Source organism: Emydura macquarii, unplaced genomic scaffold (assembly GCF_026122565.2).
Source record: "Emydura macquarii macquarii isolate MOO-44397 ecotype Brisbane River unplaced genomic scaffold, CSIRO-AGI_Emac_v2 contig_3287, whole genome shotgun sequence".
Taxonomy (NCBI): Eukaryota; Metazoa; Chordata; order Testudines; family Chelidae; genus Emydura; species Emydura macquarii.
This window is the reverse complement of record NW_027133424.1, coordinates 4,955,944-4,983,906: the sequence shown is the minus strand read 5'-3', so window position 1 is coordinate 4,983,906 and position 27,963 is coordinate 4,955,944. Positions and strand designations below refer to the sequence as shown.

Sequence of the window (27,963 nt, the reverse complement as noted above, 5' to 3'; positions counted from 1 at the left end):
TCTGCCCAAGCCCCCAGCCCTGGGCCTGGGAAGGAAAGGGGGCGGGCCGGTTTGAGTCCGGAACGGCTGTGCCTGCGGCTGCGGTTCCGGGGGGAAGGCTGGGGAGGCCGGACCGCGTCCCGCTGGCAGAGCAGAGCAGAGCAGAGCAGACGGGCTGCGGGCGGCCGGTCGGTTACTCGCTGTTCCGGGACCCGCAGGCAGCAGGCACAGACCCCGCGCCCGTGAGTGACAGGGCGGGGGCCCGGCTCCCTCCGCCGCCGACTAGAGCCGACTCCTGCCCCCCGCTCTGGTCTGAGTGAGGGGCCGGGCCGGGGGGGGGTTCAGGCCTCCGCAGGGGGTGGCGGGGAGCTGGGGGATGAGACTTGGTGTGGAGGGGGGGGCTGGCCTGGGGGGCCATGGAGGAGGAGCAGGGGGGCCTGGGTGCAGGGGCGGGGCTGGAGTAGCAGGGGGGTGATGGGGGGAGCGGGAATAGGAGGATGATGGGGGAGGAGCAGTGGGCCCTGGGGTGCAGGGCGGGGCAGGAGAAGCAGGGGGATGATGGGGGAAGAGCAGTGGGCATGGGGTGCAGGGGCGGGGCGGGGGGGGTAGGGTCTTTCTATCTTCAATTGTAGTAGCTAAAAGTCCCCAGTGCATCCCTTCTCCCACCACCCCCTTGCCACTAGCCAGGACTGGTTGGGAAATGGGGAATAGATAACAGGTCAAGCTGGAGCCTGGTCTCATTCTCCAGGGAACTGATGATACCCGAGTGCACCTCCCATCCTGGGCTCCCCATGCTGCCTTGCAAACATGAACAAATTATCAAGCATCATGGTGTGATAAATACCTGGTTTTGGTGAGAGTCTCAGAGGCACAGATGGCAATTAGGGGTCCCATTCCCATTAGAAGTCTGTAGCATTTAAGTGCCTAACTGCTGTTTGTGCCTTTGAAAATCCCTCCCCTCCCCCAGTGATACAGATGGGGAAACAGAAGCATAGAGATTTAAACCTTCTTATTGGTGTAGTATGAGGAGCGATGCGCCTAGGGCCTTATCCAATATTTTTGGAGGTGGAGGGAATGCAGGGAATAATGTTGTTTATGTTGCTTTTCCATATTTCAACAACACTGTTTGATAGTTCTTTTTCCAACTTCTTTTCATTTCATGTCATGTCTTATGAACGAAATGATGCAAAAGTAAGGTCTCACACCAGCAGGTGATAGAAAACCAGCTATGCTTGTCCATGAAAACAGCAGCATATATCTGCTATATAGCTATATCTGTGCAAAAAGAGAGTAAAAAACACTATTAATTGAATGAAACAACCATTGTGATTAAGTATTACCTGATGTTGCTATCCCAGTGAGGACATTAAATCAGGAACTTTGTAGCAAAATTCTACAGAAATTTCTTTTCTTGATTTTAATGATATTTTGAGGAGATTCATTCTGACACAAACACAAAATGACTCTGAAGAACATAGTCTCAGTCGCTTTACTGTACGAAATACCTGCAGCCTACTGTGAACATCTTCTATTCATATTCCTATAAAAGGGTCAGGTGTGGATGTGCCCATTAATCTAATTGTATGCAGGTGAGACGTGACATCCGAGACTGTTAACCTTGTAGTGGAATGATCTTTGTAATTCCCTGAAGCCCCTTCATGCATGTGCGCACCACCCCTCAGGAGTAGGTTCCATATTACTTAATAGTCCCATTTATTAGCAAATAATAAATAGGTACTGATAATTTGGGAAGTCTGCAAAACTAAAGATAGCAAATCGGAACATCATCTTGATTAACCAGCAAGCTCATCAGGACAAAATATTAAATTCTCCCTATGCATTCATATAATATCATGTTGGTGGAACATAAGTATGATTGTTTCTTGATCTGACCATATAAGATTTTTATAAATTAGGCTGCAAAAATAATATGTAAAGCTAAATCTTCAATATATACAGGAGTTAGGGAGTTGTTATTATGTCCATTTTGCATATAAAGAGCTGAGGCACAGAGACTGGTCGTAAAGGAAGTCAGTGACAGAGCAGAGAATTGAGTCCAGATCTCCTGAGTTCCAGTCTGGTGCCTTAATCATAAGACCATCCTTCTGAAACTTTATTTCATATGCTGAGGATGCCTGCTCTTGTAGGTGGTATAATCTATTGCTTTCCAATCTCCCAGCAATGTTGTGCATCTTAACTGTTTCTGAAGTTCTTTATGATTCTTGGATATAAGGTGCTATGGAATTAGAAAGTATTGTGATACTGCTCTTGCTTCTTGAGTTCAACTGTTAAAGTCTGTTATGAAACACCACAATACAGAAGGGAGTATTTGCTGTTGCCATAAAGTTTAGTTTATATATTGACTTGACATCATTATTTTAAAAGAAAAATGAAAATTGCACTTCTTTTTTGTACCTACTATACATTTTTTACCCATTAAGATTGAAAAGTAGAGAGAGTATTTTAATTGATTTTTTTTTCATTTGCATATTTGCCAGTGCTTTTTCTTAGTCCGTGTCATGGTTTCCCTTATCAGTCAGCTTCTTCCTTTCCAGAAATACCTTTATGATTATTAACAGAGGAACAGGAAAAAAGAGAGAGAGAGAATGTGTGTAATAAAAAGAAGCTTGATAAATTGTTGAAGGATGCTGTATCAGAAAGTGGAGTTTCATGATATGAGTCATTTTTAAAAATAATCTACTTGACAAGTGTTCCTGCAAAAAGAGGGTGTACTCAGCATTAGAATTGGAAGTCAGTACTAGGAAGTGTCTGAGGAATACAAATTATGTAACTATTGTTTCTGCTAAAAAGCAAATATATGTTTAATGGAATTGGAAAGTGAGTTACAATATCATGCAACTTTATATATTCTATGGATATGTAGTTTTATTAGCATTGCTCTTTCCTCTGGGACACAGAGTTTTCCAGACCCAAATTTGGTCTTATACCAAATACTGACCCTAAAGTACAGTGTTAACTCAATGTGCTGTTTAATGGGTGCCATCCTTTTCTCGTAAGTGTGTGAAGTATAAATATCTCCTGGCACTTTTTTGGAAGCATGGAGAGACACCTCCCCAGAATCCTAGATAACCTTTCCTCCTTGATAAAATTGTTTAGAGCATCCATCATAGTATGCAGCTTACTGAGCCCATGATGGATGTCACATATGCCTATATCATCACTGTGCTAACTGTATTGAACTCATTTTTTGTAAGGTGCTTACATTTTCTTCTCTCTTATTCTCTGCAAGCCAGACGTTTTTTAGCTATGTGGTGAATTTTGCAGCTGGATAAGGGCTTGAAGTCAGTTATTGTTTGTATCATGGTGAAGAGATAAAATAGGATATACTTTCACTTTTGTCATCCTTTCTTTTTCCTTAGGTCAGGCCTTGAAATTTAAGGTGAAGGCTTCTCTTCACGGTGCATGGACGGAAAGCCAATGCGCAGGTAAGGTGCAGAACAAGAAATGATCATTCTCTGATCAAAATCTGACAATTGGTATTGAGTTGATTTCATAAATAGCTAGCCCATAATATGTTTATTTGGAACCCTAACTAGTGAGGTGGTGTATATTCTAGAATTAAGGATATTTATTTGCAAGGGCAAAACGAAACATCTGTTAAAATGAATATGCTGTTAGAGAAAGGAAGTATGGAAGATATAAGTTGCCGTAATCATCCATTTTAGAATAGTTCACTGTTTTGCTTAAACGTACTTTGGACCACTTCTTATATGGTGTGATTATATCAATATTTGCTCATGAACTGTCTAGCAGTATTTCTTAAACCAAATCATGCTTCTGATGTGCATTAGTGTTACCTTTACTGTAGACTCCAGTTCCCTACAGGTTGAGGGGATTTGTCTCTCGATTGTGGATACTAATTGTATCCATTGTAGTGGGCTGGGGACAAATCTGCAATCTCATCCTGTGTAATGCTGACTTCAGCTATGTCAGAAATATTCTCTGTCCTGTAAAGCAAAGAAGAATTGTATTGTTAAAAAGGGGACCCTGACCAGCCTGTTTGACATGAATTGTATCTGCCCATTTTGATTATTTTAATACTGATTGTACCATAGTTATGCTTTGTAGCAGATATATTTCTGTATCTTGAAACAGGCCTTCTGTAGACAGCCTATCTGTGTTTGCATGGTTCAGAATCACTTTTAAAAGATGTTGAACAGCCAAGAGTCATGAAAATCACCTAGCCTGATATGCTGCTTGTGCCCCTTAGGTCAAAGTAGCCTTGAAAGTGGGGAAACTTTATTAGATGCACACTGGTAATCACATAAACTTTACAGTAGGAAAAGAGGTGGGATTTTAGCATAAACCACTGTGGAGAGAGATTAATTACTGCATTTGCAGAAATGAGTACTAACCTAAACTTGCTTGTGTAACAGGGTGTTAGGAATTGCATTGTGTATGAACTCACTAATGTCATTCTACAAATCCTTATTGAGTTAATGAACCCTTCAACAACCAGAAAAAGGTTATCTATGCCACTGTTTCAATTAAGCTAATAAATACATCCTAGGTCGTGACACAGGCATCATTGTAGCTGGATATCATTCAACATTTTGTTGAGACAAGGAAACTGATTTAGGCTGTGAGGGGACACAGGTGACTTTCTCCTGTGAGGTTTTTTCCTCAGAGGATGGACTGAACCTCCCCGATATTTCCATCTTGATCTTCTGCAGTGGGAGCTGTTTACACAGTTTTTTAGCAACCATAAGGCCACATCTGTTCTACTGAGGTTCTTGTACTGCCCTCATCTGAATGCTTTCTGTAAGTGCATAAAGCTGTGTGATAAGCATTTGCCATATGTGGTTCTCTCTCCCCCTCTCCCCCTTTTTTTTGAGGGGGGGCCAAGGGAAAAATTGTGATACTTTTAAATTGTTTCTGTATTTATTTTGGCTGCTGTGCTGTGTGCCAAATAATGGAAAGTGCTGAGATTTGAGGTTGTGTTTAGATCCTTTGGGAGTTCATTCTTCAACCTTAGCTCTGTCTCCTGTACAGACAAGTTTACTCTGGCAATGGACAGCAGCAGATTTATCTATTACAGTCCTTATCTCAGAACATCAGGCACATTTTTAGTTGTACTGGGTCCAGACCTTGTAGTGGCTTGAAGAGATCTTGAATTTGACTCCGTGTTCTTTTGGTAGCCAGTGGAGAGAGTGGATGACAGTTGTGATGTGCTCATGCTAGCCTGTGTTGTTGAGGAAATGTGCTATTGTGCTGTGTACTAACTGGAGTTTCCTAAGAGCTGACGGCTTCATGTCCAGGTATATTGCATTGCTTTTGTCCAGTCAGAAGCTGACAATGGCATGGATCTTTTGGAGATGGGGGGGGTCTCCTAATCCTTTGGGAATATGCTCGCATATCTTGGGGAGCTCTGTGGGGGCCATTAGGGTCCTGTTTTGCTTGTTATCCTATTGCTTATTTTAGCAGAAGGTGTTTCTAAAATGTATTTCTAACAAATCTTGCTATGAAATCAAGTTACACCATTGGGGAAGCATTTCCTTTTATCCTTAATCAATGCGCTGCAGACATAGTAGCACCGTTTGCTTGTGAGATCTGAGGACCATCACAAAGTGAGGTTGAGCTGTGTCATTGCTTGGATGGATGATTATGGTAGGCCTGTATAAAGTATCCAGCCTTTAGAAGGAACAAGTTAAAACTGTCTTCTTTGAGCAAAGAAGGTATTGCAGGTATGTGCTTTCACTGCAGAGATTACAATGGAGGAATGAGGTGAAATTAATTAAAGATGAAATTGTAGTTTGGGGAATGGTGCTGCCTCTCACTGGGGAAGTTAGCCAGCTGCATGGACTAGGAGCTCATCTGCCTGAAACTAGCTGCAGAAGGCATAGAAACCTTATTAAAAGACTCAGGATGCACAGCCTCATTAGTTTCTTCTTTCTACATATAGATAATCTCAGAGTTAGTGAAACTGACTTAATTGCTTTTAATTGACTAAGTTGAGAGAATTTGTCAAAGTAAGCAATGTAAATAGTGACAAGTAAACTGGATTATTACAATTATTTATCTAAATAAGGTATTAGTAACAGATTTTTGAAAAGTGCTTGTACACAACACATAACTGTAAATTGACAAAGTCCCTTTAAGCCCCAACAGCTGTGAGGGACAAGGAGACTGTTTTGATCCCTCTATTGATACCTGGAGTTAGTTCTCTGCTCCTAGAAGCCTCCACTGAACATCTAGTTGATGCAATGCAGAGTGTTGAGGATTTAATTTGTGGCATTCACAGTTGGTATTGAACTAATGTCTCAACATGTTGTTAGTTGGCACTGTGCTGTTGGAGGTAACTTATTTATTCTGGCTGAGACATAAAATCAAGCTCCTTGTGTTCTGAAAATCCCATGACAGATTTTGGGATTGATAGCCTGGTGTACAAACCAAATTCCAACTCTAACATTTATATTCTCCAAACCAAAATGCAGTCCCCTCACAGCTTCAGTTGGGTACTATAATCTTCATGTCTTTTCCTAATGAATGTTGCAGATGCCTGCTTTTCCGAGCTCTCTCTCTCTCTGTGTGTGTGTGTGTGTGTGTGTGTGTGTGTGTGTGTGTGTGTGTGTGTGAGAGAGAGAGAGAGAGAGAGAGGGGGGGGGGAGGGAAAGAGAGGGAGCTGGAGAGGGAGGGTGGGGAGCTATGAGTCAAAGGTGCTTACAAGTGACCTATTACTGAAGCATCAGTGTGTATTTACTCAGAAACATAGCCATAGATGTTTGGAACCCTGTAGGAGGTCCTTGCATACTTCAGGGGTGGATGCCTAATAAATGCTTGTGATGACTAGAGCATAGCCGAATACAGTGAGGAGATAAAACAGCCCATTTATTTAGTTGATTTGGGTTGCCAGCTGCCTGTGTTCCTATTTGTCCTTTTTAGTATTATATGCTACAAAGTGCTGTTGTCAGCTCTTCCTTAATCCCATTGTATTTGCTGATTTCCCCAGCCCTGTATTCTGATGGAAGCTAATCCTTGAATATCTGCATAGCTGAGTGTGAATCTTTGATTCTTGCATACACATTTCCTGTTCTGTCTCCCACTCTGTCTTTTAATCAACCTGAGTATTCAGGAGCAGCTCTCAGCCCTTTGTATGGAGGAAGGCAGCCAGCCTAGCATGTGAGAATCAAGTGCTGCCTTCTGTCTTTCATACCTCTAAACCACTGAGTAATCATTTCATTCTCTGCGCATATTTATGCATAATGCACCCATAATGCAGTTAAATTATTATCCTGATTCAGACATACACCATCAGCTGGGTCCTTTTAATTCACACTTCTGTGCCTCTGTATAGCAGCAGCCCCACAGTACATAACATCAAACAGCTGGTCTGATCCAATGTGAAAATTCCCGAGTCCACTGATCACTAGCTTCTTCAGTATCCAAAGATAAATTATGGATGAATAGGGAGCGTTAACTTTGAATTTCTTTGCATCTGTTCAGTGTGCTTTAATCATTATTACACTCTTTCCTTTAAGAAATATACCAGATACCTTGGAGGCACTAGAATACTGTGGCAATGGGCACGGTGTAAGAGCCTGAATAGAATGAAATTCTTCTCGTTAATAAACCACATTTTCAGCTATTCAGTTTAAAACTGGCTTCAGTCTCTAGTGCAAGAGAGGAGATTTCATTCTCCCCAACTAGATGCAAGGGGCTAGGGTTTTCCACCACACAAATCTAAGCAGGTGATAATATGGTTTGAGCTGGATAAAAAGCCCTTCAGAGCCTAAGATTTCATAGGGAGCTTTATTCAATCTAGAGGACACTCCTGGTTTTCCCCTGGTTCTCTTCCCAGCTCTCAAAATCAGCTATGACGTCCACATAGGGGAAATGGCTAAGTAAACCACCCTACTAGTTGGGAAGTAGTCTTTGCCACGACTCTGTGGAATGAAAGGTAGATATGGTTCTCAAAAGAGCTTGAGAGTGCTGCTCCAGGACCACATTTCAGGGGATTTAAGTAGCTGGGGAAGCCCGTGTGTGTCTTCAGAAGGTCACCTTCAGGCACAACAAGGAACATCCCATTTTCCAGAAAATGGCTTCCCTAGTAGAAATAGACCACATTTTTCTGTGATGTGATCTATAATTTCATCAGGCTCACTTTGCAATTGATGGCAGCATCTACCTTGCTCAGAGATGCTTTGGCTGCAAACTTGGTCAAGACAAATTATCCAAAGTAGCCATGGTGGTACGCATTTTTCTTGTGCTCTCTCTTTTTCAGAGAAGGCTTGATGGATCTGAAAAATGGTGATGCATAATGCAATCCAACTGGCTTGTTTAGCTAGAACTAGACCTCCTACACAAACTATTTTGCGTCCATCTCTTGATGGAAGGATAAAATACCTACCCTCTGGTCCGAGTCACTAAAAACTATTAAACTAAACTGGTAAGGCAAGTAAATGAATGTATAAACTAGCTTTCTAGGGTTTCCATAGGGATATTGCTGAAGTTAGTTTACATAATCTACATGGGAGTTTCCCAACATTGTGTGTGAAATTATCTTTCCAAAAATAGGGCATGTCTTTGAAAATGATGATAAAGCCCCACCTGGTGGAATGGGCTAGAAAGGTGCAGGAAGGAGGAGTGAGATTTTAATAGCAAAAGGATTTGTCAGAGGTGTCAGGAAGGGAAAGTGTGGCATATAAAAAGGATAAAGTTGTGGGGGTGGGGGAGAACCAACCAAGCTATTTGAAGTGTAAAGAGACTGAATAGGAGTAAGCAATAAAAGCCAGAGGGGAGACTCAGATGAACCTGTGTAACCAAGATCTGAGGAAAAGGTAATGGTCTGAAACATCTGAAAATGATGATTGGGGAGAAAGAAGGAAAACAGTTTAAGATGCAACTGAATTATTTGAACTGTTATGAACAGAACAATTTCCTTGTGATTAGTGCATTTGACATCATAATGAGAGAAAAAGATGTGATCTATTTTTAAATTCATTTTCCTTCAAACATGCAGCAAAATGTACCATACAGTGGCAAAATGAGGCTAGATTTTCTTTTAACTCTTAGTACAGATTGAGAATATTTGCGGCTAGTGGTTGTGACAGCTCGCAAATATCATAGAGTTCTAGAGGTTGGAGATGGATAAGACCTATTAGGTCATCTGGGCTATCCTTGAGGGTCAGTGCAGGGGATACTTCATTACCCTAGATAGTCTAGTACTTTATCTAGTCCCCTTTTAAATGTTAGGACATGATGGGGCTTCCACCACTTTCTTTGTGAGGCTATTGCTTGATTTCCCAGCACTCCTTATTTTCATAGTAATTGAAATCTTCTAGGGACTGACACTTGTGCTTAATAATCACTTGTATGATATGTGTCAGATATGCAAGACATTAGAGTGCTTGAAACACTGCATTTGTTCCCTCCCCTCATGTACTACCAAGAGCCCAGCTGTTGTCCATCTTCTCTGGTGATGGGCTGGAGTCTTGTTAGTGTGTGTGGGGTGGGAGGGCGGGAAGGGATGCTTACTGTGCACTAATATTTGCAAAAGTCAGCCTCGTTACTGAAAGTGCATTAGAACGGCTGTACCGGCTTAGACCAATGATCCATCTAGCTCAGTATCCTATCTTCTGACAGTGACCAGTGCCAGGTGCTTCAGAAGGAATGAACAGAACAGGTAATCACCAAGTGATCCAGGCCTTGTCACCCATTCCCAGCTTCTGGCAAACAGAGGCTAGGGACACTTCAAAAGCATGGTTTTGCATCCCTGCCAAGTGGAACTTGGTTTAGCTTTGTCTGTTTGACTTTGTGGTCAGCCATAGCAGCAATGAACTGCAGCATAAAGTCTGAGAATGGGCAGACATCTTTGCAGAGTAAGGTCTGAACTGCCTTATTGGCTCAGCCCTGCCATGGTGGGTTGCAGAGGAGCTGTTCAGCTGCAAGAGCTCCTGGAGGAATTGTAGCTCCAGGCAGTGTGAAAGCAGGAGCAGTATAGAATTATGGAAGTGTAGGGCTGGAAGGAAACTGGAGAAATTAACAAGACCTGTGCTGAGGAAAGATCAAGTAACCCTGCGTAGACCATCCCTGACAGGTGTTTGTCCAGTCTGTTCTTAAAAATCTCCAGTGATAGGGATTCCACAGCCTCCCTTGGCAGCCTAGTCCAGTGCTTAGCTATCCTTATAGGTAGAAAGTTTTTCCTAACATCTAATCTAAATCTCCCTTGCTGTTGTCAATTAACCTTCAGTGGATAAGGAGAACAATTGATCACCATTCTCTCTATAACAGACCTTACCCTATTTTAAAGACTGTTATTAAGTCCCTCCTCACTTTTCTTTTCTCAAGACTAAACATATTTAGGTTTTTTAACCTTTCCTCAGAAGTCAGATTTTCTAAACCTTTTATGATTTTTGTTGCTCTCCTCTGTGCTCTCTCTGGTTTGTCCACTGCTTTCTTAAGTGTGGTGCCCTGAACTGGACATAGTATTCCAGCTGAGGAATTCACCACAGCCAATTAGAGCAGCCACAATTACCTCCCATGTCTCTCAGGATTATATTAGCTTTTTTTCCAACTGTGCTCTCTCTTTTTGTAGCTAGAAGGGGTGAGGTACAGTGCTGTTCTGACCCCTTTTTTGGAAGACTTGTGTGGCTGATGATGCTAGAAAATAGAGGCCATACTCCTAAGACATCCTGTGGCTGATACCCATCCAGGGGCAAGAGGATGTATGGGAAAGGTATTTGTGGCCTAAAAACCCAGTGGAGGACAACAAAGAGCTAGAGTATTGCACATGTGGCTGAAAACTGTTTACATTTAGTCACCCTAGCTAATGACAGTGACATTTTTGAAATACTGGGATAGCCTTTTCCCCACGATCTCTGTAAGAAATGTTATTGTTTATATATCTCACTGACTGCCTTCTAATTTCTGAGGTTTCCATCTTGATTTTTTCTTCTTCCTTTCAGGGAAGAGGAGCTTTATTTTTTAAAAAATATTGTTGAAAATGTTTTGACTGTTTAAGATCCAGTTATGCTAATTGCAATCCTTAGTATGCCATTCCGTGGAAAAATTAACAACCCCTTGTGCAATGTGTCTGAAGAATCCAAGTACAAAAATCCTTGAGATAAGTAAATTAATGGATGCTCCATGAACCTGGGACATACACATGATAGAAGCCAGCCATCTTACTTTATGAAAGTCTATGGTTGTCGTATGCTCAGATACCATGGTGATGAGTGATATTATAAAAATCTACTTAGAGGAAGAATGAAGAAGAGAAGAAGGTTGATCTTTTTTAGTTAAGGCTTTTGACTGGGACTCTGAAGATCTGAGATTTAGTTCCAGCTCTGTGTCAGACTTCTTGTGTGACCTTGGGCAAGTGAGTCTCTTATGCCTTAATTCACTGCCATAAAATGGGGCTCCTACTTCCCTACCTCAAAGGGCTATTATGAGGTTCAATTAAATGCGTAAGACATGCTCAGATACTACAGTGATGACTGTCAGAAAAGTCTTTAAAAATAGATGTAAACATGAGCCTATTGCAAGCTGGCTTTTTGTTAACTCACTGGGATGCTTTGATTTAGATTGATCTTTTTCTCTAGCTATTTGATCAGAAGTGCTTGTTTCCCTAGGTGGTCAAGGGAGTTTAAAGTGGTAGTATTTCTTTATCCAGCTCAGAACAGACAGTGATGGACACAGAGCCACCAATGACATTTGGTGAGAGATGAGTCAATGATAATCCTGTTTCATGGCTCCCTCCTTTTCAGGTGTACCAGTACTCGACCAGGAGAGACCGGAATGGATGTGACGAGCCGTTGCACCCTTGGAGATCCCAATAAACTGCCAGAAGGGGTGCCACAACCTGCTCGCATGCCCTACATCTCAGACAAGCACCCTCGACAAACCTTGGAGGTCATCAATCTTCTGCGGAAGCACCGGGAGTTGTGTGATGTGGTACTAGTTGTGGGTGCCAAAAAGATCTATGCCCATCGGGTGATACTTTCAGCCTGCAGCCCTTATTTCCGAGCCATGTTCACTGGGGAACTGGCAGAGAGTCGGCAGACAGAGGTAGTGATTCGAGACATTGATGAAAGGGCCATGGAGCTGCTGATTGACTTTGCGTATACTTCCCAGATCACAGTGGAAGAGGGCAATGTACAGACCTTACTGCCGGCTGCTTGCCTTCTCCAGTTGGCCGAGATCCAGGAAGCCTGCTGTGAGTTCCTAAAAAGACAGTTGGACCCTTCTAACTGCCTGGGTATCCGGGCTTTTGCTGACACTCACTCCTGCCGTGAGCTGCTGAGGATTGCTGACAAGTTCACACAACATAACTTTCAGGAGGTAAGCTGCAGTGTGTGGGTTCTGGGCATTTCTTATTTCGTGCCTTTACAGATCCTGCCCTTCCACCTGCAATGTTTCTTGTTCTTGATCAGTGCTGACTAGTTTAGGCTACATCTACACTACCAATTATTTCCACATAACTCTCATTGCTCAGGATGTGAATAAGCCAACCCTTTTGTTAACTGTCTGGTTCTGTTAATGTTTATGTATGTTGCCGAGTTACATCATTAATTTCTTGGTAAAATAGTTCTCCAAGTTTTCTATTCCTCTCAACTTAATCTGCTTTAGTGAATCTCATGCATATAATGTGAAATGGATCTGTTAACAACTCTATTCTGTGAAGGTTTGTTCCTGCATATTTGTTCTAGGGGGAGAGGGACTGTGGGGTGGACAGTTCATGCCTGTGTGTCAGTAGGGAAAGCTCTTACCATATATATTCTATTTTCAGACACTTGTTCTGTGATGATGGACCATATTCTCTGGTATATAAATCAAATTATCACAGCTAATGCTGTAAGATAAATTCTCCTAATTACAATGAGCACAAAGAAATAGTGTAGCCCATTCAAGATCTTGCATAGGGCTATAAGTGTTCCGTAAGGAAGCAGTCAAATAGTCTATTAATTTTAGTCAGATAATTACCACTGTCCTGGAAAATTGATGTTTAGACATTTTTAAATGATTCAGTTGTTCACTTTTGTATACTAGCAAGTTACATAGAGGTAGCAACTCAGTTGGCAGAAGCGCTTGCATTACTTTCAGGGTCTTACAAGACCTCCAATTATGCCATGAATTGGAGAGTTACAGAATATTGCTCCTTGCAGTGCTTGGTTACTTTTCAGACTGACACTTTTCAATTGTCAGGTCCAGCCTTAGGCACATGTTACCATTTGTGGGGTTGAGAGGCAGACTCTGCAAACATGCTGGCTTGGATGTTCATAGGCTGGCCTAGTGTCTACCTCCCTTCCCAGCAGTGGGACTGCAGGGGTGAGATAGTTTGTGGACCAACTTAATTTCATCTCCTCCTTTGACTACTGGAAGCTAGTTTGATAACTGTGACCTTCACTGCCTACTGTGTCCCTTTTTAGCAACATTTGCTGTTGTCAGCATCTTGGCTATTTTCTAATACACAAACAATATTCTGAAAAAATTCTTCCAGTAACTAAATGGACCATGCAGCTGATCCCTGGGAGGGTGGAAATCTTTGCCAAGAGACTTTATTTTTCTCTTGTTTTTGCTTAAAATCTTGCAATCAGGAAGGTGAGCTCATGCATACACATTACTTACTGGGGAAGGCCAATGTTCAATCACTTCATTATGGCTTAGCCTCTGTCGCAGGCACCATAGTAGAAAGTGGGCACAATTGGGAAGATGGATTGGCTGTCAGCAATTGTGCCACATCCACAGTTACATTTTATTTAGATTGTTTTACCTCTCCCATTGACCTGGTAACTGAGCCCTGGTCTACACTTACCTGTATAGCTTGCGTAACTCATTTCCCGTCGACTGCTGTGCTTCCCTTCTGTGCGCTGTCTTCACTGCACTGCGCCAACGGGAACTGTGTTCCTGTCAACGCAGCGCTATGCCACTTGAGGGGTGGATTACCAGCATCTACTTCCTAATCGATTGAGTGGGTCTACACTGATCGCTCAATCGATCCAGAAAGATCGATCTGACGGCAGCGACTTTGCCACCATCAGTATAGACATACCCTTAGTGCCTGAACATCGTATTCAGTGTGTCTTCGCTCCATAGCCACCAAGGAAGATCTCCAGTCTGCAGCATGGCTGTGTAGTGCATTGTTATCACTGTGCTATCATTTGGTCTGAGCATAGGAAGGAGAAGAAACTCTAGGTCCTCTAGTGGTGGCTAAAGTCTTCAGAGAAACTTGCTTCCTATCTTTCGTACCAAAGAAATTATTACCATGTTTGCAGTTTGTCAGTGGCTTATATTTCATAGGAGATCAGTCCTCAGGGTTTTACTGAGGCTCTGATTCCCTCTTAAGTGCATTTGCACTCTCTCACTGTGTATATTTTTAGAGAGAGTGAAAGAAACAGAGGTAGGTTCAGATGAGTCCATCTGCTGTCCTGAAACACTTTCCATTGCTTTCCATTTTCCACTGCTACAAATCAACATCAGGAAGATTTTTTCCTAGATATCTACAATGCCTTTGGTAATTTTGTTTTAGAGATTCTTTTATTTTGGGTTCTGATTTGGATTTGTTATTACATTACAAATAAAAGGTCTTTATTTTGGTGCAGTTTTCCTCTCAAATATTTACCAGCTGCAGAATATTTATCTTTCTGTTTTATGTATTACACATGGCAAATGAGGAGGCTGGCTTTAAACAAGGGCTTTGCTTTTCCTGAATTTTAAAATTGGATTAGTGCATTCTATGATTTACCCCTTTACAAGTAACTACAAAACTTTTATATTCCCCATTCATTTGCATCACCATCTAAAAGTTGTCTGAACTGCACTGTTGGGGCCCAGTTCTGCGAGATGCTGAAGATCCTCCACTTCCACTGACATCAACAGAAGTGGGAGTGCTCAGTACTTTACTGGATTGGACCATTGGACTCTGTCTAGAGGGAAGGGTTTCTTCTTTAATCTTGTGGCAGATTCCAGAAGCAGGGAATGTTCTGGTGCTTTGAAACACTATCCTTACCTTTTTCTTTATCCTCCTCTTTTTGAACAGGTGATGGAGAGTGAGGAGTTCATGCTTCTTCCAGCCAATCAGCTCATAGATATCATATCCAGTGATGAGTTGAATGTTCGCAGTGAGGAGCAGGTGTTCAATGCAGTGATGGCCTGGGTAAAGTACAGCATTCAGGAGAGGCGACCCCAGCTACCCCAGGTAACCTTGAGCATGGTTCACATGCATCTGCCTTATACAAGGAGAGAGAGATTGGATTTGGTCAGCATAAATAGTGGAAATAATTCCCTCTGAACTTTCCAGATGTGTTAGAACACTCACATTTTCCACTCAGCTAGGCCTAAAAGTCCAGGGCCCAGTTACTTTAGTAATGGGCCCTTTAGAAATGCTTACAGATAGAAACATAAGATTTGCTCTATTGGATCAGAACCCATGGTTCATCTGGTTAATCCTTTCTCCAACAGTAGCCAGTACGAGATGCTTCAGAGGAATGTGTGCCAATCCATAATGAGATTATGGCGTAACCTGCCCCAAGGGAAGTTTTTTCTTAACCTCAGGCAGCTGATTTATGGCTTGAAGTCTGAGGGTTTATACTAAAGCTGGTCAGGACATTCTCAATGAAATACGCTCTTTTGTCAAGCTGAAATGTTTTGCAGTGGCGTTATTGGTTTTGACCATGTTTTTGAGGGGAAGGTTTCTGAGTTACAGGATTCTCTGGTCAGAAGTAATTAGAGAGAAAAAGAGAGACATACTGCCCGGCTTTGCTCTTTTTGCTCTAAAAATGGACATTTCAGCACAATTGCATTTCATGAAAACTTTCAAAAGTTGTCCTGAAACAGAATTGTCATCCTCCAGTCAGCTCTTGTTTATACCCCTTACAATTCTTTGGCCCCTCATAGGGCTCAGTGCTCATCTGTGTTTAATTCTCTATTCTATTATACCTGCTTGTGCCTTTAAGCTGTAAGATATTTGTGGCATATTTGACGTAGTTCACTTACTGTAGAATGTTGTATACACTCAAAGAGCTAAATAGATGATAAAACCTCCAGCCAAACAAGTGCTTAGGACAATATGTATAGATGTCTGCAGTATCCTAAGGATGTTGATTTCATCCGTTAACAGTCCCATTGGATCAGCTCTTGTAAAATCTGATGTTGTCCAGCTGAATGCCTAAAGTGGCTGATTGAAATTGCAAAGGTGCTATAGACAAAAAGCTGCATTGAGCGAGAGTGCCATGGTCTGAATTTGTAAATCATTCCACACTGCTGGTTTGCAACTTGGATGGTCATTACTCTCCTATTGCTAATCTTTCTCTTCTTGTGACTGCATTATAACTTAACTAGATCACAAAGCATGTGGAAGCAAATTTGTGGCTGTTGCTGTCTATTTGACTGCTTCCACCGTCTGTAAGGTGAGAAGCGCGTTGCCTATAATGGTGTTCTGTTTTGTCTAATAGGTGCTGCAACATGTCCGTCTGCCACTGCTCAGTCCCAAATTCCTGGTGGGTACAGTTGGCTCAGATCCACTCATTAAAAGTGATGAAGAATGCAGGTAAGTCCTGCTAGAAAGTGCACTGTTCAGTTTCATTCTATCTAAATTTCATTTCATATGGGTGCTTTATCTGTATTTGCTGTCCAAGAATATTGTGATTTGTCAGTGGTAAAACTAGAGGGATACAGTTTCCTTTTCTGGGATTGGGTAGAGGAGAGATAGAAGAAAGCACTGCATTGCAAGTATGTATTTGTTTGTGTAGAAGTTGCTGTGTATCCTCAAAAACTTTTTTAATCAATATTTTGGTGGGAGAGCAAGCTTTAGGTAGGCAATTTACCCTTGTGATAAATAACCCTTTACAAGATAGACTGTTTTTCATATCACTTTGACTGTAAAGCCAGGTGCCTAAGTTACCATGAATCCCACTAAGCACTGCTCAGAGGAAGCCATATTCTAAACAACCTAAAATAGCTTTTCTGTATCTGAAAATGTCCTGACTTTAATGACCAGTATATGCAGGGGTTCCCAAACTTTTTTCTCTGAGGCCCCACCTGTGCAATTGCAAAAGGCACTGTTGGCCACTATTAAAGCTTCTTGAGGAAAATTATTAATTTTAATTATTATATACGTATAAACTATCACATTGTAAATAAACAATGTACATATTTCCTTTTCATTTTAATGTAAACAGTTGTAATGATCAAAATCCCAAGCAATGTGAACTTAAAGAAATGCTTCAAGATTTTTGAAACCCAACAGTTTTAGTGAAACTACAGTTCAAAAAAAATGTTTAGAGCAAAATGTGGTGTTCAAACAGGGAAAACACAAAGTATAAATGTATATTGTGTAAAACTGAACAATAAGCAACACAACAATGTTAACAAAATAGTTAAAAAACACATTGTTTATTATTTGTTGATTTTAAAACAAAATAGTTGTCTAACTTTGAACACTATATTGTGTTTTCAATTTCTTTAGTGTAAAATCTGAATTTCTATGCTGTATTTTCTCTTGCACAGGGACCTGGTGGATGAAGCTAAGAACTACCTGCTGTTGCCCCAGGAGCGGCCATTGATGCAGGGACCAAGAACTCGACCACGCAAACCTATCCGCTGTGGAGAAGTGCTCTTTGCAGGTGTGTACAGTGCCTGCAACTTTGGCTGTGAATCCAAGTCTATGTACTCCTTGTGTCAAGGTTAGGCTGTATGGCCAACCCTAACTGTCAGACCTTCAGAAGTGACATTGTATTTTACCCATCCCACACTTGGAGTTAACCTACACTTTCTTCTTGTCTTGCATTATCTTTGTCTTGCAAAAGGCGTTGCTGGTCCATGATTAGAGCTCCAGGGCACTAGGGTAACACTAATAATAATACATGATGAAACACTTGACTTTCAATGGGACTCGGTGCTCCTAAATTCCCTAGGGCATGCCTGAAAATCCCATCCTGTTTTCCTATTGACTATCCTTTGAATGGATAATTCTGATAGACTGTCTTCTCAGGGTGGTGTGTAAGAAGCACCTGTGGATAGACGGGCAGAAGGTGTGGAGACACATGTACAGTGTGTGAGTTTGATGTGCTACCCTGACACCATATGTTGCATTGATTCCTGCAGTGGGAGGATGGTGTAGTGGGGATGCAATTTCCAGCGTGGAGCGCTATGACCCTCAAACCAACGAGTGGCGGATGGTGGCTTCCATGAGCAAAAGGCGCTGTGGAGTTGGAGTCAGTGTTCTGGATGACCTCCTGTACGCTGTGGGAGGGCATGATGGTTCTTCTTACCTTAACAGTGTAGAAAGGTAGGTCTCCAGCAGAACATTGCAGGGTTAACATGCATTCAAAATATGGTACCATCTGTGATAAATGTATCCATTTTGCTGTCTATGTTGCTCACATGCTGAAAGGCTGAAATCCTACCTCCAAAGTATCTATATTTCCTCCTTCAGTACATTAGCTAATATGTGGCAGTGGTTACTAGCCTTTTTGTGCATTTGTATCCATGTATTACTAAACTAAGGCCAAGTCTCCACTACATGGTTAGGCTGACATAAGGTGCTTTGTGTGTCTTCACCTAAATTTGGCTCCCGCTAACCTAAGAGCCACTCTCCGCCAATTTAGTAACACACCACCTCCCCAAGCAGCATAGAATTGGTGTAATTAGGTCGACACAGTATCAGTGTAGGCCCTGCTGTGCTTATGTTCACTGTTACTGGCTTTCAGGAGCCATCGCACAGTCTCTCAATGCCCCATGCTGACAATACGGTTGATACAAGTGCTCCTGGTGAGGACACGCACTGCCGACACAAGGAGCCAAGTGCGTGTGCACACAAGTAATTTAATAAATACAACGACTGTATGCCATTAGGTCCACATAATTTTATAGTGTAGACATGGCCTAAGACTTCAGACATAGCAGCACGCAGTCTTATATCCCTAATTTAATGGTAATCTTAATCTGCCCCCTGCTCTGAGCTCTCTGAATAAGGAAATGAAGTGTAAGAGTGGGCCTGGCTGTAGTTTATGATGGGCAGTCAGACTGGGTCTGAATAGGGACTTGGAATGGTTATCTCATTACAAGAAGTAATTGTCACTGTTCACACATTCTCACCTCCTGAACAACAGTTGTGAATAGGTCTCATCTACTCTAACTGAATGGACTTTGTTAGCACTTGCCCTCCCCATTGTTGTTTCTTACCCTTGGATATATATATATACCTCCTATCTGTGATTTCCACTTCATGCATCTGACAAAGTGGGTTGCAGCCCACGAAAGCTTATGCCTGCAGAAATTTGTTAGTCTTTAAGTGCCACAGGACTCTCATTGTTATAGCTATCATTGCTTAACTTCCTTACATATGCATTCTCATTTGCTTGTTTTAATATTGCTTATGAAGGTGAGATTATAGATATATATTTACTTACATATAAGTGGAGAAAACTTTGCAGACATTTTGTTCTGGGATTGGTGAATAGAGAATTATGTGGGCCTTGGAAAAACATACAAGGGAGGAGGAATGGAGATCAGATTTGGGACTTTGAAACCTTCTGTGATTTAAAGTAAAATACAGTGGAATGAGATTTTAGTGAAGTCAGTAATTTCTCCAAGAATGACTTCATGCTAAGATGAGGTTTTACTGAAACCAGAATTGCAGTGTGCACAGCATAGTATATTGGAACAATTCCGGACTTTCATCCTTCTTTTTTGTGGTTTCGCTCTGGTTTCAGTGTAAGCAAGTTCCACTGTGCCACTAATACCAAACCATAGGGGAGTTGGAGATTTCCATAGATAAGCAGTGCAGACTTTAATTATTTGACACACTTTCTAGATATGACCCGAAGACGAATCAGTGGAGCAGCGACGTGGCTCCTACCAGCACCTGCAGGACTAGCGTTGGAGTGGCAGTTCTCGGTGGATATCTGTATGCTGTTGGTGGCCAGGATGGCGTCTCTTGTCTCAACATTGTGGAAAGGTATTAAAAATGAAGCAGGAGGGGAGGAGAAGGAAATATCATATAACGAGATTCAGTTGATTGTAGGTGAGTTTGAAAGGCGACATGCTGAGTGGGTTTGTTAATGATTGTATTTGAAGGTGGATATTTTTAGTTTAACCTCAATTCCAACAAATAGCAACTGTCTGTCTAGCTGCCACGATGTGAATATGCTGAACCTCCATTAGAACCAGAACAGACATATTAGTATTACCCCACCTGAATGTGGAACGGTCAGAAATAATGTTCCCCACAGATTCCTTTGGTTGCTTGGTTCAGCTCCCAAGAGAAACAGGGCCTAATGTACATATTTGAAAGCTCAACTGGTCTCTGCTTTTTCTTGTGGCAGGTATGATCCAAAAGAAAACAAATGGACTCGAGTGGCTTCCATGAGCACCAGGCGCTTGGGAGTGGCAGTGGCTGTTTTAGGGGGCTTTCTCTATGCTGTGGGAGGCTCCGATGGGACGTCCCCTCTCAATACAGGTATGTCACTTCTCCATACTGCACTGCAACCAGTAGCTTCCATGGTCTTGCTCTTTTATCCATAAGCCTTCCCTAGACAGCTGGTAAATATTTGTGTGATCTGATTCTGAGTGGATTCCTTACCTGAAGTTGATTTTGCTATACATTAGTACACTTCCCACCTTCCTAAACCTGCTTGGTTGTATTTTGTGTGTCTGCTTCTCACTAGGAAGTTGTAATAGTTCCTAGTTATTTTGTGCATTTGCTTAGCACTTGCCTACAAAGAGCCAGTACATCATCTCTGCAATATTTCTGGTCTTCCCTGGCTTGGGCAGCAGTATACTTACTGGAGGTCATTCTGTCACAAGTGTGGATGGCAGTACAGACCAGCTGTAGCTTCACCAGATTGTCATTCTTCAGCTGAGGTGCATTAAAAGACTAAACATCTGGCATTCCTGTCTTTGCTAGATTGGGGTTGGGGAGAGGAGGAAGAATAGCAAGCCTTCTAGAGAGCAGAGAAAGAAGCAGAGTTGATGGTGACAAACTGACACAATGTATTTCTGGTGTCAGGGAGATGTTTTCTTTCCACTCTGACCTGTGCTAAGGTTACAAGCACAAAGCTACTAATAGAAGGGCATTAGATGGTGTCCAAAGATTTGTAATGTGACTTTCTCCACAGTGGAGCGCTACAATCCCCAGGAGAACCGCTGGCACACAATAGCTCCCATGGGGACTAGGCGGAAGCACCTGGGCTGTGCAGTATACCAGGACATGATCTATGCTGTGGGAGGCCGAGATGACACCACAGAGCTTAGCAGTGCCGAGAGATACAACCCCAGAACCAACCAGTGGTCTCCTGTGGTGGCCATGACATCACGGCGGAGTGGAGTGAGTTCTGCTTGATTTGCTAGCTTGTGCTGTACATAGCTACTTAGTTGGAGCATAGGGGAGGGCTCTGCTCTTCTCTTGCTGCTTTCACTTTTCCTGCATCTAGCCCCTTCTGAGAGGGAAATGTTTGTAAAAAGGCAAAGCACATTACCCAGAAGGAAGTACAAGGTGTAGCAATAGTACTTCCTATGCTGCAAGGGGTGAGTGGGTGATGATAACTTTTTAATACAGCTGGGAAGGGAGAATTGCTTTTAGGCTGCTTTTTTCCATAAGAGTTTTGACCGCTAGCACTGAGTCATAAGCACTTAATTCTGAAGCAGGGGAATTCTTGAGTGTACTACTTCAGTAAATAGCCATAACACCCCTTACCCCCAATAACATCAGAAGCCATTACAGGAAAAAACATGCCATTAAATAAACAGGCCCTGTCCTATCGTGCACTTCGGAGAAATTAGCAGACGAACATTATAGCTACTCATTGAAAACCTTTTCTGCTCTCCCCATAGGAGAGAGAACCAGGCAGCCGGTTGGCCAAGTATAAATGTTTTGTTAAGGAGGTGGGATGAGGTGTGGTAGCAGCAGAGTCCTTCAGACTCTCACACAGGTCACTGTCTGTCTTCCCAGGATCTTGTAGTCCAAGGAATGGCATCATGTTTTCATCAGCTATGGACATGTGAGCAGAGGTTTAATTTTCTGCTCTCACAGCACAGCTTTTTGGCAGAGGCAGACTGCTAACCATCTTAAGATCTCACTCGTCTAGAGTGTTTTCACATGGGCCATGGAATATTGACTATTCTGATTCACATTTGATGTTATTTGATATTAGATTACATAGTAAAGTGGATTCATTCTATCCTTACGTTAAAGTAAGGCAGTATACTGCATGGCACAACTTCACATTCAGATTGTAAGCTCTTTGGGGCAAGGAGCATGTTTCTCCCTAAAGCACCTATCACATCTTTAGATGTTGTCAATACAATTAATAATTGCCTATTAGTTGGTGACTGGGATATTACTGAGCTCTTTCTGTTTGCGAATCACAAAATTTAAAAAGAGATGTCTTTCTATGGCCAGCATGAGCTCCCTGCTCCTCTGCTGGGCCAAAACAAAGGCCCCTCAGATCGCATTTTGCTCTTCCCTTGTTAGACAGAAGGAAAAAAGAGAACAAGAAAGAGTCATGAGTGCCACGCTGTCTGGAGTGGCTCACGACTATGAGTGCTTGCCTCATGGCAGATTCTTAGAAAACAGGGCAGATACTTCAAACTGGTGGTATGTTCTATAATTAGATTTTACCAAGCCAGTAACAAATGAGAACTCCTGGATCACTATAACAGTTTTACTGTGGAGTCCTATACAGTCCCTTTAGACTCTCCAGTCTATCTTGCCACCCAGACAAACTAGACTTAGTGATAAATGGTCACGTACCCCAAAAATCACACTACATTCAGGTTGCTTCCAGTCCCAAGAGACCTGTCACTTACTCCAGATCAGTTAGTACCCTAGATCTTGCACGAAAGACAATGCCTGTAGCCAATCCTGTAATAAACTATCTAAAGTTTTATTAACTAGGAAAAGGGATTAAGAATTTACAGGTTAAAGCAAGCAAACATATACACACAAATGAGTGACCATCTAAATTCTAAGAGCGAGTGATTCCCATGCCTAAGTTCAGAGCTAACATTTTCAAAGTTATAAAGCAAAACTTAACATATTTTCTTACAAGTGAGATACATGCAGCAACTTACAAGCATTTCATAGAATCTAAACATTAAATATATTCTTATAAGACTAATATACATTTTGCGCAAAACTAACATACAGGTGACTTGGTCTGGTCTCCTGCTCCAAGGTTGTCAGTTGTTAGCTAATGCCTGCAGCCTGGGCAAAAGCTGGTATCTGGCCTGCCAGCATCATAGTGAGGTCATCAGAGTCTGGGGCTGGAGGATGTTCACTCTGGGATTCACAGTTGCCAATCCACCAAGCACCAGAACACATTTTTTTGTCTTCTCTGAAACAGTGGGAAAGCCCTGTTGTTCTCTTCCTTTTGGTTGATTCTATTCAGCATCCCAGGAAAGAAACCATGTGTTATGGGGGAATTTGTACTGAAATGTTCTAATTGAATATAATGTTATGCTAGCTCTTCTGAATCTATTTTAGCACAAATACTAAAATACAATTGTCCTTTCTCTACCCCTCCTGTCCCCAGGAAAGTGCATGTTGTGTACTGACATCTTTCCAAAGCTTGACTTTGCTGAATGATTGAATGTCCTTTTATTGAAGTGTTTTCCTTGTGAGGCAAGCCTTCAAGACCTGCAATGAAGCATGAGTAATGTCCGTGGTGGTTGTTTTCCAGGTTGGCCTCGCAGTCGTGAATGGACAACTAATGGCCGTGGGAGGCTTTGATGGCACAACGTACTTGAAGACCATTGAAGTGTTTGATCCTGATGCCAACACATGGAGGTAACCTTTAAATTAAAGAAACAGTGAAATTGCAAACCTGAGGCACAACTGCTTAAATTACACCTATAACTAGAGTCTTCCCAGCAGAGTCAAGATGTGTTGTGCCTCGTCTACTGGAAATCTGGTTGATGGAAGTGGCCAATGTAACCCTTTGTGTGACTTGGCTGACTCATTTGCAGGTGAAACCAAAAGAGGGAGCAGGCTGTGTAAGCCAGCATGTCACATGATTACCAACCCCCTCCCCCCCTTTCCAGTGTAAGACAGAGAATCACTTTCTGAATAGCTGAGAGGTAGAGAAATGGTGTTTCACCTGCCCCTGGAATGTGGTTCAGAACAGACTAGTGATTGTTGAAATGGGGACACTTACCACTCACAACGCTGTCACATTAGTGCTGACAGACTGTATCAGTATCAGCGAAGTCTCACTACACAGCTGTTTCCTAAAGAGAGGGAGCACACTTCCACATGGGGGGTGGGCTTTCACCAAAACAATCCATATTTGAATGATCTGCAGTGCCACTGTGTTCTGGTATGTGTTTTGCCCATTGCTCCTCAATGTGTCTGACCAGAGGAGTGAAAGCCATTTTGGAAATAGCTCCCTGTGGTGAGGGCCTGCAGCTGTCCTTCAAAACTGCAGTGGCGGTGCTTGAAGTCCTCTCTACCATCTTCATTTTGAATTCAATACATGTGATCCTTGCACTCAAGGATCCCAAAGACCTTTACCCACATTAGCAAATTAAGCCTCACAACACCGTTGTGGTAGGGAAGTGTTGATTTGCCATCATACAGCTGGAGAAACTGAGATGCAGAGAAGGTGAGTGACTTAGTCAGTTACATGGTGAGCCATTGGCGCACACAGTACTAGAACCTAGACCTGTTAATCTCAAGTGCTGTGCTTTGGCACATTTTTTGTAGGCTAATCTGGAGATCTCCTCTGGGTGTGTGTACACTGAGCCTTGTCTGTTCACTTTACCAACAGAAATAAACTTGTACCTTAGCTGTGGCAACTTAAAGATACAGGAAGCAGAACAGAATTCAGCCTGGTCCTTTGGGGCTACCTAGGCTTCCCAGTGATATGCCTTGATTCGAGAATCTCTCTAGATGGTTCTGTTAAATCTGCAGGGCCAGCAGTTAGAAAAATATTGTTTTGACTTGTAAACTGAGCAGATCTGATATAAAACCACTGGTGGAAAATATGTACTGAACAGAGAGAGGCTTGTTTTCTAAAATCACTTTTCTGACCATAATTGCGCTTGAAAACAACTGTTTGTACATTAATCTCAAAATCTAATCAGTGTAGAGTTTCAGACTCCTATTTATATCCTTGAAAGGAATTTGCTGCTTTAGAAAGCCAGCCCAGAGGGGAGTAGTATATACTTAATTCTGCCTTTCAACTGAATGGTGACAGCCACTCTCTGGCAGAAGTGATTGTAGGACCTGTTGTATGGAGAGCTAGCCAAAGCATGTGGGCCAAAGGCTGGCCAGTGTTTGTAAGTAGTACAGATAGTTATTAAGGATACTAGCTTGTTTGTTACTAGCACTGGATTGAATAAAGCTAGTGATGTCTCCTATCATCTTCCTTCTCTTTGCTGGCTGCTGGACTTCTTGCTATGTGAAGTTTTTCTTCTATCTGCAGATCATGACTGGGAAATCCTTGATATGCAATCTGGGGTTAATGGATGGCACTGGTGACAGTTACTTAAAGAACTCCGCTGTCCTATTTCTTCCAGCAGACTGTAATGGCATCAGCACATAGAGGAGTATGCAGCTGAAATAGGAAATGGGACCTGATAGGGATCAGATTTCCATGTGAAATGTGGTCACCGTTTCAGTATCATAGCATGGAGAGAGCAGATGATGTTTGAAATGCATTACACATTGGTCTGTTCAGCTGTGTGTAGTAAAAGCAGATATAAGTTTGAAATTAGCTAAGCACCATGTAGATTTACCCCTGCTTCATGGTGCCTAAAGCATAGCCAGAGGGCCAAATGCAGCCCATCAAGCTGCTGTCTTCTGTCCCTGTAACTATACAGGAGCAGAAAGGAGATTCAGTGCAGTTTTCTGTTGCTGGAAGATTCAAAACAAGAAACAATTTGTTTGCATCAAGGGAATTAAATGTATGAGCAAATATAGCTATTTACTTTAGATGTGTGTCTGTATAGATGGGTACCCCTGCTTACTCATCAGGCAGCTTAATCACAGGCATCACTTTAAATGGAGACCAATAATTGTGCTGAACTATATGTGCTGCCTACAGAGGCTGTTTTATTCTTTTACCAGAGTAGACAGTACATTAAGAACCTGAGCAATATGACCAGTGGCATCTTTTCTTTGCAGGTTGTATGGTGGAATGAACTATCGTCGGCTGGGAGGTGGTGTAGGCGTTATCAAAATGACACATTGTGAATCCCATATATGGTAAGCGTCTAATGGAGGGAAAGCCCTTGGTTCTCAATCCTATACAGACTGAAGAGACTCATGGAGCTCTGTGCGGCTCTAGTAAAATATAGATCCAACTTAATTCTTTGCTGGTGCCTCTTTCTATGGAATTATAAATAAAATGACTTTTTTGAGCGCACGCCCAATGGGAGACCACTGTGTCAGACTCCAGGGAACCACCTGCCACAACTAGAAGCTTTGCATATGTCTGTATTTTTTTCTAAACAGTCTCTCGGTTTTTGAATAAACTGAACAGTAAAAGTGACTCTAGCATAAACGATGATGTGGGTCTACAAGCTGTGCCAGCAGTCTGGCAAAGAGGAGGGCCTCTCCTTGAGCAGTGGAAGTGGCATCCATGCAGTGGATGAAAGAGGAAAGTGATACCGAAAATAGTGCTTTTGCCTTATTTACAGAGAGCTTCACTTACAAAAAAAAAAAAAAAAAAAGTGTGTGATCTGCAAGGTGCCATCTTTGCACAGAAGCTTTTCTGAGTGCAGAGTATATTTATTTTTTCATTTAATTTGTATCATGTATTTTCTTTATATCGCTCACAATGAAAGATTCCATCTCTCTTAATTTATATATATGTGAGATTGAGTTCTGACAGGCTGGTGATTGGGGCAGGGCTACATCCTGTAATACTTCTGGATACCGCAGAGCCCAGCCACTTGGGCCTCTTAGAGCACAGGAGCTGTGAAGGTCAGTGCCTTGAGTGTCTGTTCAGTTTTTTGGGAGATAAGAAGCAGGACTGGAACTCCCGTCTCTTTGCTGAATTACTGAAGCTCAAAAAGGAGGTGAAAACTTGCTAGACTCCAAAATTATGCATTTTTTTTGAGAGTGGTGCAAAGGTTCAGGATCTGTCTCCTATATGCGAACCTTATGAGATCACTTATTGCTGTCTTTTAAAATATCTCTGTACCCCACTGTCTGCTAGAATTACCAACTCTTGTCTAAAGCTCATGTTACCACTCGTTACTTTTGGAGAATCTAGAAAGGCATAGTTGCAGTTTCCTGGCACTCGCCACTAGTGCAGACTTGAAACAGCTCCTGCTGAAAAATGCTGTGGTCAGAATCAGCTTAGCCGTGTCTCTCTTGTTTCTTTATAATTCCTACTGAGGAACATTAGGATAAAAATCAGATGGTACTTCCCCTCAGTGAATTTTTAATGCACTTCCCTTATGTTGGTGATGTGTAATTGCACTGTGAGTAATGGGATATGTTTTAGTGAGTGCAAAAAGGGTTGGGGCACCCTGCCATCCAGCTTGAACAATCAGGAAAAGTTTGCTGTATTGTCAAGTTCCAGAATGAGAGAATGTCATGATGCAACCAATGTAACTTTGTGGTTTACCTACTAAATTGGAGATTTTAAAGGGTAGGAGGAATGTAAATCCTTGATATTAAAAGAGCAGTGCTAACATCTCAGTACTTAAACTTTACAGTTTGATTCATATAACTCAGCACTTTAATGTGCTAGAGAATGTAGAAAAATAACACTATGCTAACAAAAATGGGTCATTAAACAAGTTTTTAAAAAAGCCCCTCTGAGATTGGCATTCTTGTGTTTACATTTGAAGATCATTTGCACCTTTACAAGGAAAAACAAGTATTCTGTAAACAATTGTTTACATGTATCATTTATGCTTTTTTCTAGCATGAGTAACTTGTATAAATAGTGTCACCTTAATAAATTTCTTTTATGCTGTTATTTATTGCTTGTTCTTTTTGTCTAAAGTAGCAGAAATAATTTACAGTTTAATTTTATGGCCTGATTCTGCTTCCTTTGACTTTGAGAGGGAAGA

At 42.0% G+C, this 27,963-nt stretch overlaps 1 protein-coding gene across 2 annotated transcripts; it reads left to right on the top strand.

The window, feature by feature from the left end:
- Nucleotides 1-99: 99 nt before the first annotated feature.
- Nucleotides 100-27,869, top strand: KLHL20 (kelch like family member 20). 2 transcript variants are annotated; one of them, XM_067532599.1, is made up of 12 exons: nucleotides 100-221; nucleotides 3,360-3,425; nucleotides 11,706-12,279; nucleotides 14,978-15,136; nucleotides 16,392-16,486; nucleotides 17,446-17,561; nucleotides 18,043-18,226; nucleotides 19,754-19,897; nucleotides 20,265-20,398; nucleotides 21,057-21,265; nucleotides 23,619-23,725; nucleotides 26,063-27,869. In XM_067532599.1, exons 2-12 carry the CDS (start codon nucleotides 3,403-3,405, stop codon nucleotides 26,145-26,147), a joined length of 1,830 nt encoding a protein of 609 aa, XP_067388700.1. In that variant the 5' UTR covers nucleotides 100-221; nucleotides 3,360-3,402; the 3' UTR covers nucleotides 26,148-27,869. The 2 variants fall into 2 exon arrangements, with proteins under 2 accessions (XP_067388700.1, XP_067388701.1); XM_067532600.1 differs by lacking the exon at nucleotides 100-221 and adding an exon at nucleotides 912-1,568.
- Nucleotides 27,870-27,963: the final 94 nt, after the last annotated feature.

Coding starts and splice junctions, on each gene's coding strand:
- KLHL20 (XM_067532599.1), top strand. CDS start 3,403: ATGGACGGAAAGCCAATGCGCAG. Junction 15,137..16,391: donor GGCGACCCCAGCTACCCCAG/GTAACCTTGAGC, acceptor TTTGTCTAATAG/GTGCTGCAACATGTCCGTCT. Junction 21,266..23,618: donor TGACATCACGGCGGAGTGGA/GTGAGTTCTGCT, acceptor GTTGTTTTCCAG/GTTGGCCTCGCAGTCGTGAA.